This window comes from Thamnophis sirtalis, unplaced genomic scaffold, assembly GCF_051295495.1.
Source record: "Thamnophis sirtalis isolate CommonGarterSnake01/CBP01778 unplaced genomic scaffold, rThaSir2_p1.2 scaffold_7, whole genome shotgun sequence".
NCBI classification, from domain to species: Eukaryota; Metazoa; Chordata; class Lepidosauria; order Squamata; family Natricidae; genus Thamnophis; species Thamnophis sirtalis.
In genome coordinates, this window is record NW_028261387.1 from 52,343,450 (window position 1) to 52,357,284 (window position 13,835).

Sequence of the window (13,835 nt, forward strand, 5' to 3'; positions counted from 1 at the left end):
AAGTAGAATTGCAAATTACATATTATATCTTGCTACATAAATTCCAGCCTGCATTATATCAGCCTTTTTAAAAGGCTGGTATAATGCACATTGAAGGAGAGAAAGAGAGTTATTCACTCTATGCAGAAATGGGAGGTAAATCAAAAGAAATAGAGAGAGAGAAAAAAAATTAAGATCCTAGTTCTTCACCAGAACTATATTTCAGTCCTCACATTTATGATTCATTCAGTTTGGCACTATTATCTCATTTACTGATTTTTTTTCATATATGCATTTTTTGTAGTTGTTTGGTTTAGAGCAAATTAGTGGTCTATTTCCTTTTCAATTTCCTCCCATTGCCAAATGGGAAAAAAACTGTCTTGGAAATAGGTTTAGCTCTCCATCAGAGTTCATAAAATATTAAATGAGCCATTCAAAAGTATGTTCTGTATACATGCTCTGGGAAAGTCATTATTGTGATCTAACAGTCCATTAGAATTTTCTTTGAATAATTAAATAATTGTATGAGTATGTAAGATTTCATGTTCATTTAGCTCATGGCACTGCTGGACTTTTAGAAGTATGTGATTACGTTTTAAAAGATTTGAAAATGATGAAGAGTTGAATGAACTTTTATGCCTTTCTAGCTATTATATTGGTTAAACAAAAGTATCCATATAAACAAATGAAAAGTATATATTAGATACTTTTGGGGTTGTTGTTTTTTTGAATTATTGAGGTTTTCTGAAGTTCAGTCAAAGCAAAAGCAAACCATATTATTTCTTATTTCATTATAAACACAACTTGGTTTAAAATTATATACTTGTATTAATTACAATATTTATTATATTATTTTTCATCCTCCAAATGGTCATAAGGCAATTTCCAGAGTAATTGTTAGAATACTTTGAACACTTTGAAATATCTTTTAAAAACAGTGTAATTAATATAGAAAACTATGGAAGAAAAAGAAAATTGCCAATCTCCCCCAGAGCTAAACAAAGTCTGTAAATTAATAAAGATTATAGGTAAATGATTATCTTACATTCTATTTTATGTCTATCTCATTACTTTAACTGTTATTCTATTTTCACATTTATAATTTTCCTCCTTCAGCATCTCAGAAATAACATGCCTTGTTCCTCCAATTATCAACACCAGTTTTGTGGTATCTTTGATTCTACACCATTGAATTTTTCCTATCTTAAAGTCCTCTTGAGCTTCCTTAATTTCCCTTCCACTCATCCACTTCCTTGCACCCCACTCAAAAGCCATAGTCAAATGCAAATAAATACCTAATAAATATGCAGAGGAGTTACAGTATTTTTCTCTTGCACTTCCAACAAATGAACAAAACTGATCTCTCTATAGTTCTTATTAGTTTTCTTTTTAGTTATTGCTACCTTCCCTGTTCTTTATATATTCATATAATAGGCCCATTGTACTATGTTCCTTTAAGATAAGTCAAGCACCAATATTCTGTGCTCTTTGCAGCTAGAAAAAGCAAATGGTGCTTGCACATAGAGGTTCAAATAACAGAACTTAAATGGAAACCTTTACTCTGGGGAAAAGTCATGAGTCCCTTGGTTTCATTTACTCTTAGCTAATGAACTAGAAACAGCACATCTGTTGTGTGTGGCAGCCTGTTTGAGCTGAACTCTTATACCATAGCCATTAAACATACTCCTGTAGTGTGTCTGAAAGCAATAAATCCAGCTCTTTTAGGTCTGCATGTTGCATGTGGAGCTTGTCTCTAGTGCCAAGGCTGTTTGGTTCTCAACTATAAATTTGAACTTCTTCCTATTATTAGACTTTGATTAAAGGCACATTGTCTAAAATTATAGAGAGAACAGACTACCAGGGTAGATGTAGCCCATGGGGTCTCACAACTCTTCTCTCCTTTCTTTAAAACTTTTGCTGCCATATATGATTTTTAAAGGTTTATTATGACCCAAGGAGGCTTCTGAGTCATATGATTTTGCTTTTAGAACCAGGCACTGTAGGTCAGCACTATCAAAATCTACTGGGTGTCCATTGCTCTTTGCAGTATGTCTGTCTCTCATATTAAACAGTTTTCTGTATCTAATCACAGAATCCCTTTATCTTTAAGCCTGGAGTGCATGCCCATTAAGGGGATATACATACATATTTCAAATAAGAAAATATGGTCCTTCTTTCTTTTGTATTTAACAGCTGAGTTTCTTCTATCATACATTTATGCAGATGCAAACAATAGAATATTTTTAATTCAGCTTTAGCTCTAGAGGAAAAATTAATCCCAAATTCACAGGGTGATGAGCCCCTTCTCTTATTTTCATAGACCTCCATCTGGACCTTTAGCTTATTCTTTACTTTGCTTTTTCCACAACAAGGGATTTCCCACTTTTGCTAATCTTTTCTCACAAGGCCGAAAATTCTCCATTCTGCCAAATCTGCAATGTGGTTTATATAATTTTCTTTAAGTAGCATATAAAAGTTGCCATGTTTTGTGATGTTATTTGATGATAAAGCTTCATCAACATTCTAAATGTGTCCAACACTTAGAGAGCTTATTCATATGGATGGGTAGAACCATTTTTATTTTCTAATGAGAATTGTAGGTGACTCTCAGTACCAAAACCAAAATACATCTAACAATATAGGTTATTGCCTTGTGAAATTTTGGCAGAAACCAATTAGCTTTAAAGCAGTCTAGTTATTGGCACTTACACATCTGTCAAAAAGGAATCTGAAATGCTTCTACTTGTATTTCACTCATGCTGTATAAAGCATGTGCACTAGGGTTCTTCAGATTGCAATCTTAGGACATATAATGCATTTTCCATCAGTCTGATCTCAGAAACACAGATTTATTTAACAGGAACTGTTAAAAATAGATGAGGATTCTTTTGTTCAATTATTGCTAAAAGTTTTATATATTAAACCTGATCTTATATACATTGTTTTATTTATAGTTATACTTATATATTTTAATTAAAAGTTGTGTGACATTGCTTATCTACATTATGAATAGCATCCCTGTAATAAATGAAACAAAAATAGATGAAACAAATGTAGGAAAGGTTTAGTGTCCATTGAAAGAATTGTTGAAGAATTAACATTTCATTGAAAAGGTTATTTATTACCGTGTGACAATGCAAGGCTCAAAGTAATTCTTGAGTAATGGAAACTGAAGAGCCTTCCCAAAATCTTAAGACTCCCTTCTTGTATATCAAATAAATGCACATTTTGGTGGGCATTTTTATGCCCAATAAATGATACAAAATAACATCACAATTGATAGTTGCATTTGCACCCATGATATATTATTTTATAGAGAAACAAAGCTCAGCCTTTCTCATTCTAATATGCTTTCCAGATGTGTTGGATTACTGCTCCCATTTGAAGTCATGTACTGGCTAGAGCAAAGGTCCACAATTCACTATCCATGGACCAGCACCGGCCCGTGGCATGCCAGAAACTGGGCCATGCAAACAAGCAAAACTCCATCTGCAGAATGCAAGCAGCACATGAAACCAAGCCCCCTCCGCGCCACAGAAAAATCTCTCTCCATGGAACCAGTCCCTGGTGCCCAAAAGGTTGGGGGCCACTGTGCTAGAGATTGTTAGAGCAGTAATCCAACACACACACACACACAAACACACACACGATTTGAGAAAATTTTCATCCCATTGTAATTTTAAATTAAGGTCCACATCAATTTTTACCCATTTTTTCACTTACAATGAACTGTTCATCTTTGTTATGGTCTTTCATCTAACTTCACTTTTGTGAACTTGTTTTTGCTCACTTCAAAGGGGGTAGGCTACTTTTGGGTTCTTCAGTGGTAGGAAGCCATTTGCAGTCCAACTGGCTTTTAGGATTATGTCAAATGCCTTTAATTAAGTCACTAAAAGCCTCATTTGCCATAACAACGCAGGAGAATGTGTAGTTTTTCAGTTTAATTCTGTAACCATTTTTTCTTTCTGTATGTGTCTCTTCCTGTCTTCTGCTGACTCTACCCATTATCTGCGTGAGAATGATTTTTGTGGAATCTGAAGAGATCAAAAGCTAGCTGACATAAGATAAAGGGGCGGAAAGCTAAATACAAACATATAAGCTTTATTATAGCTTGTGAGAACAATTTAACTAATTACATCACAATTGTTGTAAAAGAACATCTTAAAATTTGATTGTTTATATTATCTGCAACTCGCATTTGAGATAAAACCTGTATGAACTCTGAAGAAATGGAATATCTTCTCTTACATAAAAGTTCTTCAGTTGACAATTAAAATTATACCAAAGAATTTAAAATGAGAGGATTTCTCTCTTGGTTAAATTGAATGTGGGAATTGAATTTATGAAATTACCAACAATCTGGAAGGAAAATAGCTCAAGGCTATACAGCAGTCTGTAAAATCCAAAAGGTGCATAGATACTGATTTCAGCTGAGCCCTTCCAAAAGTTTGCATGTTAGCATTTATTCCCATATAGTGAAAGTAAGTGCCTTCATATTCTTTGGGTATATTTGGATACAAAATGGAAGGAATTTTTTTTAATAGATTTAGTTCAAGGACAGAGTCTGCTTGACCAAACCAGGATTTCTTCAACATTGAGTAGATTTTTAAGTTAGCAAATAATCATTTAGTGAGACTTTTCAGAGTTTCTTGTTTTTATTTTGAAATTTGACATTTTTATTTTGCCATTGTATGATTTGGGGGTAAGCTAAAAGAATACCCTGATATCACATTACTATAGTTCATCAGGAGGATTAATTAAATATGTCAGCTTTCTTCACTCCAATGTCCTCCAGATGTGTGAGAGATGTTCATGTTAGTTAGAGATTTTGTTGAACTCCAAAATTTCTAAAGGCATCAAGTTAGGAAAGCTTTTTTAAGTATTAAATTGTCACTTAAACAAAAAAAAATTAAGAAAATTGGGAGGAGGAGGTAGCCCAATTGTTTCAAATAATCATAGATATCCATGAGCATTCTATTCAGAAGGCCGTGCTAACACTGATGTTGTTCCCTAGTTTGGTAATGAAATGTCTGCAAGAAAATAGCCAAGCTCAGAGAACACCAAGACCCCACATTTCAACCCTCCGCTACAAATATTCTCTTCTATCAGTATTCAAAAACCAGTAGCCAAATTATCAAGAATAATCACACCCAAGGGTACATGTTTTCTATATTGTACTCTTAGCATTTTATTTAGCTCAGGCTGATTTATTTTCACCAGTTGATGACTAAAAAAGGCATATTTGCAATCTTATTAGCCAAAAGCATAATTTTGCTCATTCATACTCTTTTCTTGTGTTTATAATAGTAAAAATTATAATCCTTTTCATATTACTGTATACAGGAATGGAATAATTCAATTTAATTATTTTTAAGCAAAAGGCATGGAAATTTCTCATGGACTAAATAATTTAGAAGTATGAAATAATTTGCAAAGTAGGAAAATGTCTTTATTATGTATTGCCTGTTACTCTAATACTTAGGAAAAAGATTCACAGCACCCTTTCCTACCTTTCCAAACCCACTGCTGGGACTAAGCTTATCAACTATAAAATTCTATAGTTCCACAGTTCAAGGTATCTTGGGTTAATTTAATTTTGCTGTGCTTGGTCCGTGACAAATTGGATCAAACTTTGTTTTCTTAAGAGTTTCTAAATCTAATTGCCTATTTAATTGAGACTTGGCTGCTTAGGGCCAATTTCTACCACTTTAACAGACTAAGATTTATCCTACCAATGGGCCATTTAGTACAAAGTACTTCCTGCAAAGTAAATGGCAAAACCCAGAGGTTTTGAAAAAGATGTAGCAGAATCGTGACATTTTTTCATTTCTTCACAACTTCTTAGTCCTTGAAGCATAAACTAATGTTCCACATGTATAAGAATAAAGCATAGGTACTAACTGCAACCCAGTTCTACTAAAACTTCATAAGCACAACTGTAAACAGAAGGCAATTTCTCCAAATTTGCTCATTATTTTCACCTGCCTCTATTGTATGTCCTACCCCTTCTTTGACTGCAACAATATATGTTAGCCTCTAAAAGTACTTTGGGGATGAATAGAAAAACAGATTCTTAACTGGTCCCTCTATTAACAGTATTGCAAAACTTGGGTATGTGATTTTGGGGAACTATATTGGAGTTCTCATTTTTATAAGCTGTTCTTTCTTTATTCCCTCAATAGAGAGAAGAATGAGTTTCCCATGGCATAGTTTAAGGGAACTAAATTTGATTGTTTTTTTGCTTTATTACTCATAATAAATACTGGCTGAATAATAGACTATGTTGAATCTTATCAGAAATCCATGGCACTGATAGACAGAATTATCTTTCCTCTTTCTTTTGTGTTCTGCCACTTTGACAAGCTCATTCTTATCAACACCAGATAGGAGGTAAATGAACTCATGCATTTAATTTTCTACTTCATAGTGTTCACTTGAAGATTATGCTTTTCAGATCTTTCTGCAGCAGAATTTTAAAAGAATATCTTTTCCAGAAACCTCTGAGGTGGCTACACATTCAGCTTTTAGCAGTTAGCAACAAGATCTAACTAACTCTTTGTTTATAAGCAGATTATAAAGAATAAGATTCTCAGAGTTCAGAACAAGTTAAGCATGGGTTTATTTATGTAATCCTTTCTTTGATTGGCAATCAGAGAGTTGTTCTTTAATTACACCCCTTAATTACAGAGCTATCTAAATTTCAGAGAGAAATAGAAGAAGGGGAAATAAGTGTCTTGTGAGAAGGGAAAGTAAGGATCTAGAATTGCTTACCAACTTTCGGCACCTCAATTGCAGAGTGTGCTCTCTCATCCATTATGCCTAGTCTATTTCTGTATAAATAGGGTAATTATTTAAATGTTACATTTATACATATGCATTAACATATGCAATTTTATGCAAATCTATTTTACATCATTTCTGTTAATGCATTTTGTCTCATGGGGTAATGCATTAATCACACAGAGAGATGACTTCTCTTTCCACACATAAGATGATATTTTAAAAAAATGTTTTGCCATTATGATAGTATAGATTCTTTTGTGTTTCATTACTAATATCAAAATATTTGTTAGGCTTAAAACAATCCAAATAACATCCCTAGCATATTTTTAAAATAATAATTCTAATTAATATGCAAAAAGATAAATATGTTTCCAAGAGAACTACTTCAGGATTTGCAGTAACTGGCTGTTTTATTGCAAAATGGAAATTTTTATTTATTTTAGCGGAAAACTTAAAGATTCAATATTACTTTTCTTATTTGAACATATACCTTCATTTCCTTAAAATGATAAGGCAAAGTTAGAATTTCTCATCACCGAAAATGTCTTGTTCTGCATTGTTTTGTTTCCTTAGAGCGTCTTGCTATTTCAGTTTGCTAATAAAAGTGTTATTGACTTTACTCATATTGCTTTATTAAGACAAGACAAATACGTTCTCTTTATCCTTCCACAGTCCTTGTGAGTCCTTTCTTTCCATTCCAGATTTGCCTATATTAATTGCCTTCAGAGGCTGGAATACTGTTAAGCTCTCAAGGCCACGAAGAGAGCAATCTGTTGAATCAATGAACAGAAAATTTAAATTGAATAGTTTGGTTATAAGAACTATCTGTTTGGGGTTTGCATGTTTGCCCTCTGCTTGTCTTCAATATTTTCTGCATGCCCCTTCATCTGAGACACTCCCATAACTGACCATCCTGTCTTTCTGCGAAGGAGAAATCTTCCTATAAGACCGCCAAAGAAAGAATGAAATTCAAGCTTTATTTCTCCTTAGAAAAATAGAATTCTTTAGTTAGAAGAATTATATGCTGTTTACATCTGGTGTATGTGTGAACGAGTGTCTTGGTCCATTTTTTCTCCACATCCCTGCATGTTTAGCTTCAACAAATAATTGACAAAGCCAGAGAATTGAAATCACAGTATCTTTTAAAAGCAGTTTTTTGCACTTCCCTCTCCTAGTTTTAATGTCTCCAACCATTCACCAAACTACAGATGTTCCAACTGTGGCTGCAACCACCATTTCAGAAACTACTGTCCCAACCACCATTACCGAAGTTGTAACCACCACCACAGAAGTTATAACCACTACCACCACAGAAGCTGTAACCACCACCACAGAAGCTGCAACCACTACAGAGCCAGCAATCATCACCACACTTGTTGCTAGTACAATAGGTATCAAGTACCGGGCTCAGCTTCTGTGTTTGCCTCTTCCGTTTATGTTGCCTATCTAAGCCCTTTCAGGGTCTTTCATGTACTTTAATCCTAATAACAGCAGCGTAGATGATTTCTAAATCATGCAGAACCAGGATTTTCCTCTAAGCATAGTCATTTTTTTCCGGCTGCATATTAATCATTGGATTATTTTTAAAGATTCACAATGATCCCAAATGCTAAAAAGAGTATTCAGAAAAGTGTTGGACCTATTTCTATAAAACTTTGTGCCTCCAGCATTACTTCTTAGTTGCCATAGACAATCTGGATTCTCCTTTTCAAAGATGTCCTTTATAGACATCACACAAACCCAGATTCTGTTCATTTGCATTCTAATAGATTATGCATAGTTCAGGGGTGGGTTCTGGCTTCTGCTACTGCCGGTTCATTCGGGGACGTGCTTCAGGCATGTGCACACTTTGGGCATGCACAGTAGTAAAAAAAATCCATCTCTGCCAAAAGAACCAGTCCCGGAGCATAGCAGGCCGAGTTACTACCTACTCGGCCGAACTGGTAGGAACCCACCTCTGGCATAGTTACAATGGGTAGAATACCAAAATGACATTTTTTATTCGCAATATAGCATATCAAAGATCATGTCGGACTGAAGTATGCCAATTATTGACATTTCTTCAAGGAACAGTTGACAACTTCAGTCAGGATGGTTTGGAGTGGATCTCTGTGCAACTATATTACTGTTTTACTGTTCCTCATTTACGAAGTGGCATTTATTTATTTATTTATTTATTTAAAAAAATTATAATGCCACCTACTCATGGCAACTCAAGGTGGCTTACAGGAGATAAAAATAATAAAATAATAACCCCTATCCTGCCACCCTGGACGATAACACATACTCATACCAGCCATTTAATGGGCTCCATCCCGCTCTGGGTTCCCCAGGCCCATGGGCAGAATTACATCTTCAGGACTTCCCAAAAGAGTGTCCATACTAGAAAGCATAGGGATCCCCTATAAAAAAGATGGACTCAAAAATCTTCTAAGTTTAGATATACAGCTTGGAGATTTTAGCTCTGATCTGTTAACATCTGGAGAATCAAAACATTTATCACAGAATCAATATCAAATTGAAATAGAACCAGAATCGACTGTAATGCCAATTTAAAACACAGTATCTTTACTGAGCAAAGTAACAAAGTCTTCCATTCTAAAGTTTTTCGAACTCATTAACAGCAGCTCTGCCTTGGATCTCCCTATGGAAGAGATGGGCTTAAGTATAAAGCAGTCAGTAGCATTCCAAGCTGTTGGCCACTTGTCTTTCTCATAAGAATTTATTGAAGGATTTTTTTTCACCACAGCCCCTGGCCAAACCTGGCCCATTTTAATGCACCTTTTCTATTGTCAATTTATTCTGCCATAGCAAACTTGGACCAGATTTGTTTTGCTTTCCCATTCTAATTGATAGCCAAATTGATAACTGGACGGGCAAAGACAGGCTCAGGACTTTTTACATATTTTTTCCTAACATTCCCTTGGTTTGAGAATAAAGATTAAAATAGTTTAGCTGGGGAAAAAAACTGCAACCTCTGAGTTTAATCAGAAGACATTCCCATTTTATGCAAGAATATTCTTGTACATAGATTTTTCCCATTCAGACATGCTCTTAAGGAGGGAAAATATCATTCAATGCAGAATTAATTTCAAAGCAGATAACAATGTAATTGAATTGCTCTAAACAAAGAATGCTGCCTGTGTACAAATTCCTGACATGGACAATTAATCATGTCCAAACAATCTTTGCTTTAAAAAAAATACCTGGGATTCTTGATTAAAATGTTCTCAGTCTCGGTCCAATGGTATTATTTGACTCAGAATTGGCCAGTGCATGACCAGCAATGATGTTACAATCCTGATGAAAGTTAAAGCAAACTTTAATAATCCTGATTAAATGCTGCTTGTAATGATTGGAGTCTCATCAGAAAAAAAATGGGAATACTCACATGTATTCTAAGCCATGTTTACTTAACATAATGCCTGGTTTTCATCAATATAAAGAGTTCTTAGCTGATGCTCAAAACTATATATTATATGAATGGCCATGTGGTGGTAATGACTTGAACAAGGTAACAGTATATAGACATTTCAAAATAAAATTCTGTTGTGAACAGAAATATATCATGAAGATTAAAAAATATAGTTGACAGGAAAATGCTCTAAGTCACATTACATTGTGGCTGCATTTACTGTTTAAAAATGTGCTGCTATTAAAAAGAGAGATTGTAATAATTCACTTTATACAAAGAGCTTATAATCATATGCATATGTATCCAGAAGTAATTCAAATTGAATTCATATTTATATTAACATCATCCAGGTAAATACTGATAGAAAAGCAGCCTTAAGCAACAGCCTGTGTTTCTGAGCTAAAATTGCCAAGCCAGCTAAACTTATCATAAAATCAACAAAGAACAAAGGATTATGAATGCATCCTGTGCAGAATACTAACCAAAAAGTTTTCTCTCTAGATAGACATTAAATCAGAGAGCTGGTATATTTTAATATGCACTGAACTTTTCTTTGGTTTGATGCAGTGTTGAAGCAGAATATATTTGTGTTTCATAAATCTACTTAAAAACACTATCAGGAACTGCTACTGCCAAGCCATTAAAGTGTTCAGCATCAGCAGTCCATTTATTTGAAAAGAATTCTAGCATTCAGAGTACAAGTTAGCTTTCATTAGATGTTAGTGCTTCACTGTCAAAAGTTTCATCTAGGTTTCCAAGTACAAAAATGCTTTTAAAATAATAAAACTGCACTAAGAGTCTCAGTCTCTTGATGAGTCTTAAATCGCTAGATTGTTTGAGATCCTTCCTAAGTACCGTAGTTAAGTAAATTAAGGCTTATTTGCACAGTAGTTTCTCACATAGTTCTGTACTGTGCTTCTCAAAAAATGGGAAGTGTCTCTCACTCCCCAAAACCCAGCCATAGGACTTTTGTTTCTGAAAAAAATGCCCCAGAAATACCCTCAGCTTGAGAACTTAATTACATAAGCACATCTGTCCTATTTTGGAGTAGCTGTAGGAGCCAGCAGAAGGTAGCAAAAATAGCTTGCAAATTTAGCTTACTGTAAATCAAAAAACAGTGGATTCCTAAAATATGGGTCATTGGGACATGCACAGTATTTGGTTTTATTGCGTTCTTAGGGCAGACAAAAAAAAGAGGCAAATCTGGAGGCAAAGATATAAGACTGAAATTGAAAATGGAATTGCACAAAGCAAACTCCTATGAAAGTTAGAAAGATCCCTGGTAGCAGGGGTGAATAATATTATCTGCATTACACTGTAAGGAAGAGGGGACCTATTATTGGTGTTCTGTACTAGTAATGATGTATACAGATCAAAGCATGTTCTTTCATGATGTGACTTTGTTACTTTAATGAAACACCATTTCCAAACTACTAGTCTGTAGGCAATAGACTAAGAGTCAAAGAAGTGATGGACAATTTTTTTTTCACGTTACCTATGTGAGAAATTGCTAATGAATCCAGAACCTTCACTTAAATTGGAACACATTGTTTCTACATTATCTAGTTTACTAACTTCTGTTCTAACCTGTTCACCAGCTGATGTTGGAAAGCTGCCGCCCATCTGGAATGTAAAAATTTCATCTAACAATAACTGGGCAAATATCACCTGGAACCACGCATTTGATGCTGACACTGAATTTGTGGTTGAGTATAGCAACAGTAAGCACCGGGGTCATGGGAATGTTGCAGAGTACTTAATGCGCTGTAGGTCTTGTTTTCTCTTAGACTTTTATTTCAATTTTTACAATTCTGTATTTGTTGATGATGTTAGGCTCACCACATTGTGGTGGTGGTTCAAAAAAAGTTCTCCATAGAATTCATTGACTATATAACCCTAATAACTGCAGCTAATATGACTGACTATAAAATATTTGATATAATGTTGAAGACATTTGTGCACAGTTTGAAATATATCTGTGCATACCATTCAGATGATTACTACAGGGCCAAAGGAAAGGCTGTCTTCCTTTCTCTGGAATACTTTTTCATTTGTACTGCAGTTATAAATATATTTATGGAGCTTTGCTGCTCAGGAACACTTTAAGAATTGCAGTCATAATGATGGTTTACATTTATACAGATATCTAATCCAGTCTTTATAAGCCCATGTTTTACATGGATTTAAGTACTTAAAGATCCATGTCGGACTATTTGGTCATGGATTTCATATTCTAATTCCTCTATATGGTTTTAATAAGACTAGATATATTATGTTTCCCCTTAACCTTTCCAAAACTGTAGATAAATTTAAAAACAACACATCAAGCCGCTATGAAAGTATTTTCAGAGAAAGGTTTGTGAATATTATTTAATACTTGGAAGTGCCAGACAATTGTGGCAATTCCTTCCTATCCAAATTAGAATTTCTCAGAATCTGTGAAAATAGGGTCCTTTTTACAGATAGAGGTTTTGGTTTTGTTTCATTTTAGTTTGAAACAAAATAATTTTCTGGATTTGGTTGCAATCACAGAACCATTTGTGTAAGAATCTTTCATCTAATTGTATCTGATTGATGCTGAAGCTGGTACTTAGATTAGTGAAATGGTGTCTAGAAAATTGATTCTGCCAGTGGTGTAAGCTGGTTTATAAAACACTTGTAAACAAACTCTGAAACTTTGAATTGGGTGAGGTCTCAAACTCTGGATGTTCATCTTACTTAAATACGTTATCCAGCCAGGAAATATCATCATAGCCCAACTTGATGCTTGACCACACAATAATCTCTTCTTTTCTTTTTAGCTACCTTTGATATGAGATTTCTATTTCCCAGGTAACAAATCAGTGAAATCTTCCCCTGCTAAAGGTTTTCTGGAGCTGAGTGATCTGATTCCTGGTGAGAAGTATATAGTACGGGTTTTTCTCAAAGGCAATGAGTCTGTCTTCTCAAGTGAAACCTTTCACACAAGTCCAGGTGAGATGAATCTCAGTCTCCATGTCCTGCATTTGAGGATGCATCTCATTCCGAGCTTACTGCTTTTCTGTGCTGCTTCTTCAGATGGAAGGATGAAGGCATGCATGAAGAAACATATCCATTCTTTCATCAATGTCAAGCACTCTGACCTTATTATACAATTATCAAAATATATCACTTTTAACCAGAATCTTAAGATTATTCTCTGCTTGCTTTTAAACTATTTATAGGGTTTTTAAAAATGAAACAAATTCATTTTCCAAGAAATCTTATAACAAGGACAGAGACCTGTAATACTTAGACCTAAAGAATAAATTATGTTCCTAAGGAGCAAGGTATCTATTGCTACTGGCCTGTTTATGTTTATGCTTGAATGAGCGTGCGCTGTCCATTGTCGTCATGCATGTGCTTATACAACTATTGGCAGTTATGTTCCAGAATATTTATTTTAAAAAAGGATTCTGTTGGCTATTACAAAATGAAGGGTCGGAGAGCCCCAGAAATATGTTGCATGTTCATGCTTACACATGGTCATAAATTGTCATCGAAGAACTAGCAATTTACATTTGCTGAATATTGCCTTGTATCACCTGTTCATATCACTAAACTCTTTGTAGGATTGCTTTCACGTTGTTCCCATCTTCTAAAATTGTTGTGTGTTTTCTCATTGTTAGAGAGTATATAG

At 34.5% G+C, this 13,835-nt stretch overlaps 1 protein-coding gene across 17 annotated transcripts in view; it reads left to right on the forward strand.

Annotated features, from left to right (window-relative positions):
* Window positions 1-13,835, forward strand: part of NFASC (neurofascin) — a 170,119-nt gene that overhangs the window by 134,744 nt on the left and 21,540 nt on the right. For 8 of the 17 annotated variants that reach the window (XM_087720033.1, XM_087720035.1, XM_087720031.1 and 5 more), the window contains 3 exons: window positions 7,971-8,153; window positions 11,776-11,898; window positions 13,010-13,150. The exons of 8 other annotated variants lie outside the window; for them this stretch is intronic. In XM_087720033.1, the coding sequence (XP_087576159.1) occupies window positions 7,971-8,153; window positions 11,776-11,898; window positions 13,010-13,150 (447 nt within the window). The remainder of the gene's footprint in view (window positions 1-7,970; window positions 8,154-11,775; window positions 11,899-13,009; window positions 13,151-13,835) is intronic. One more of the 17 variants, XM_087720039.1, reaches the window with a different exon arrangement.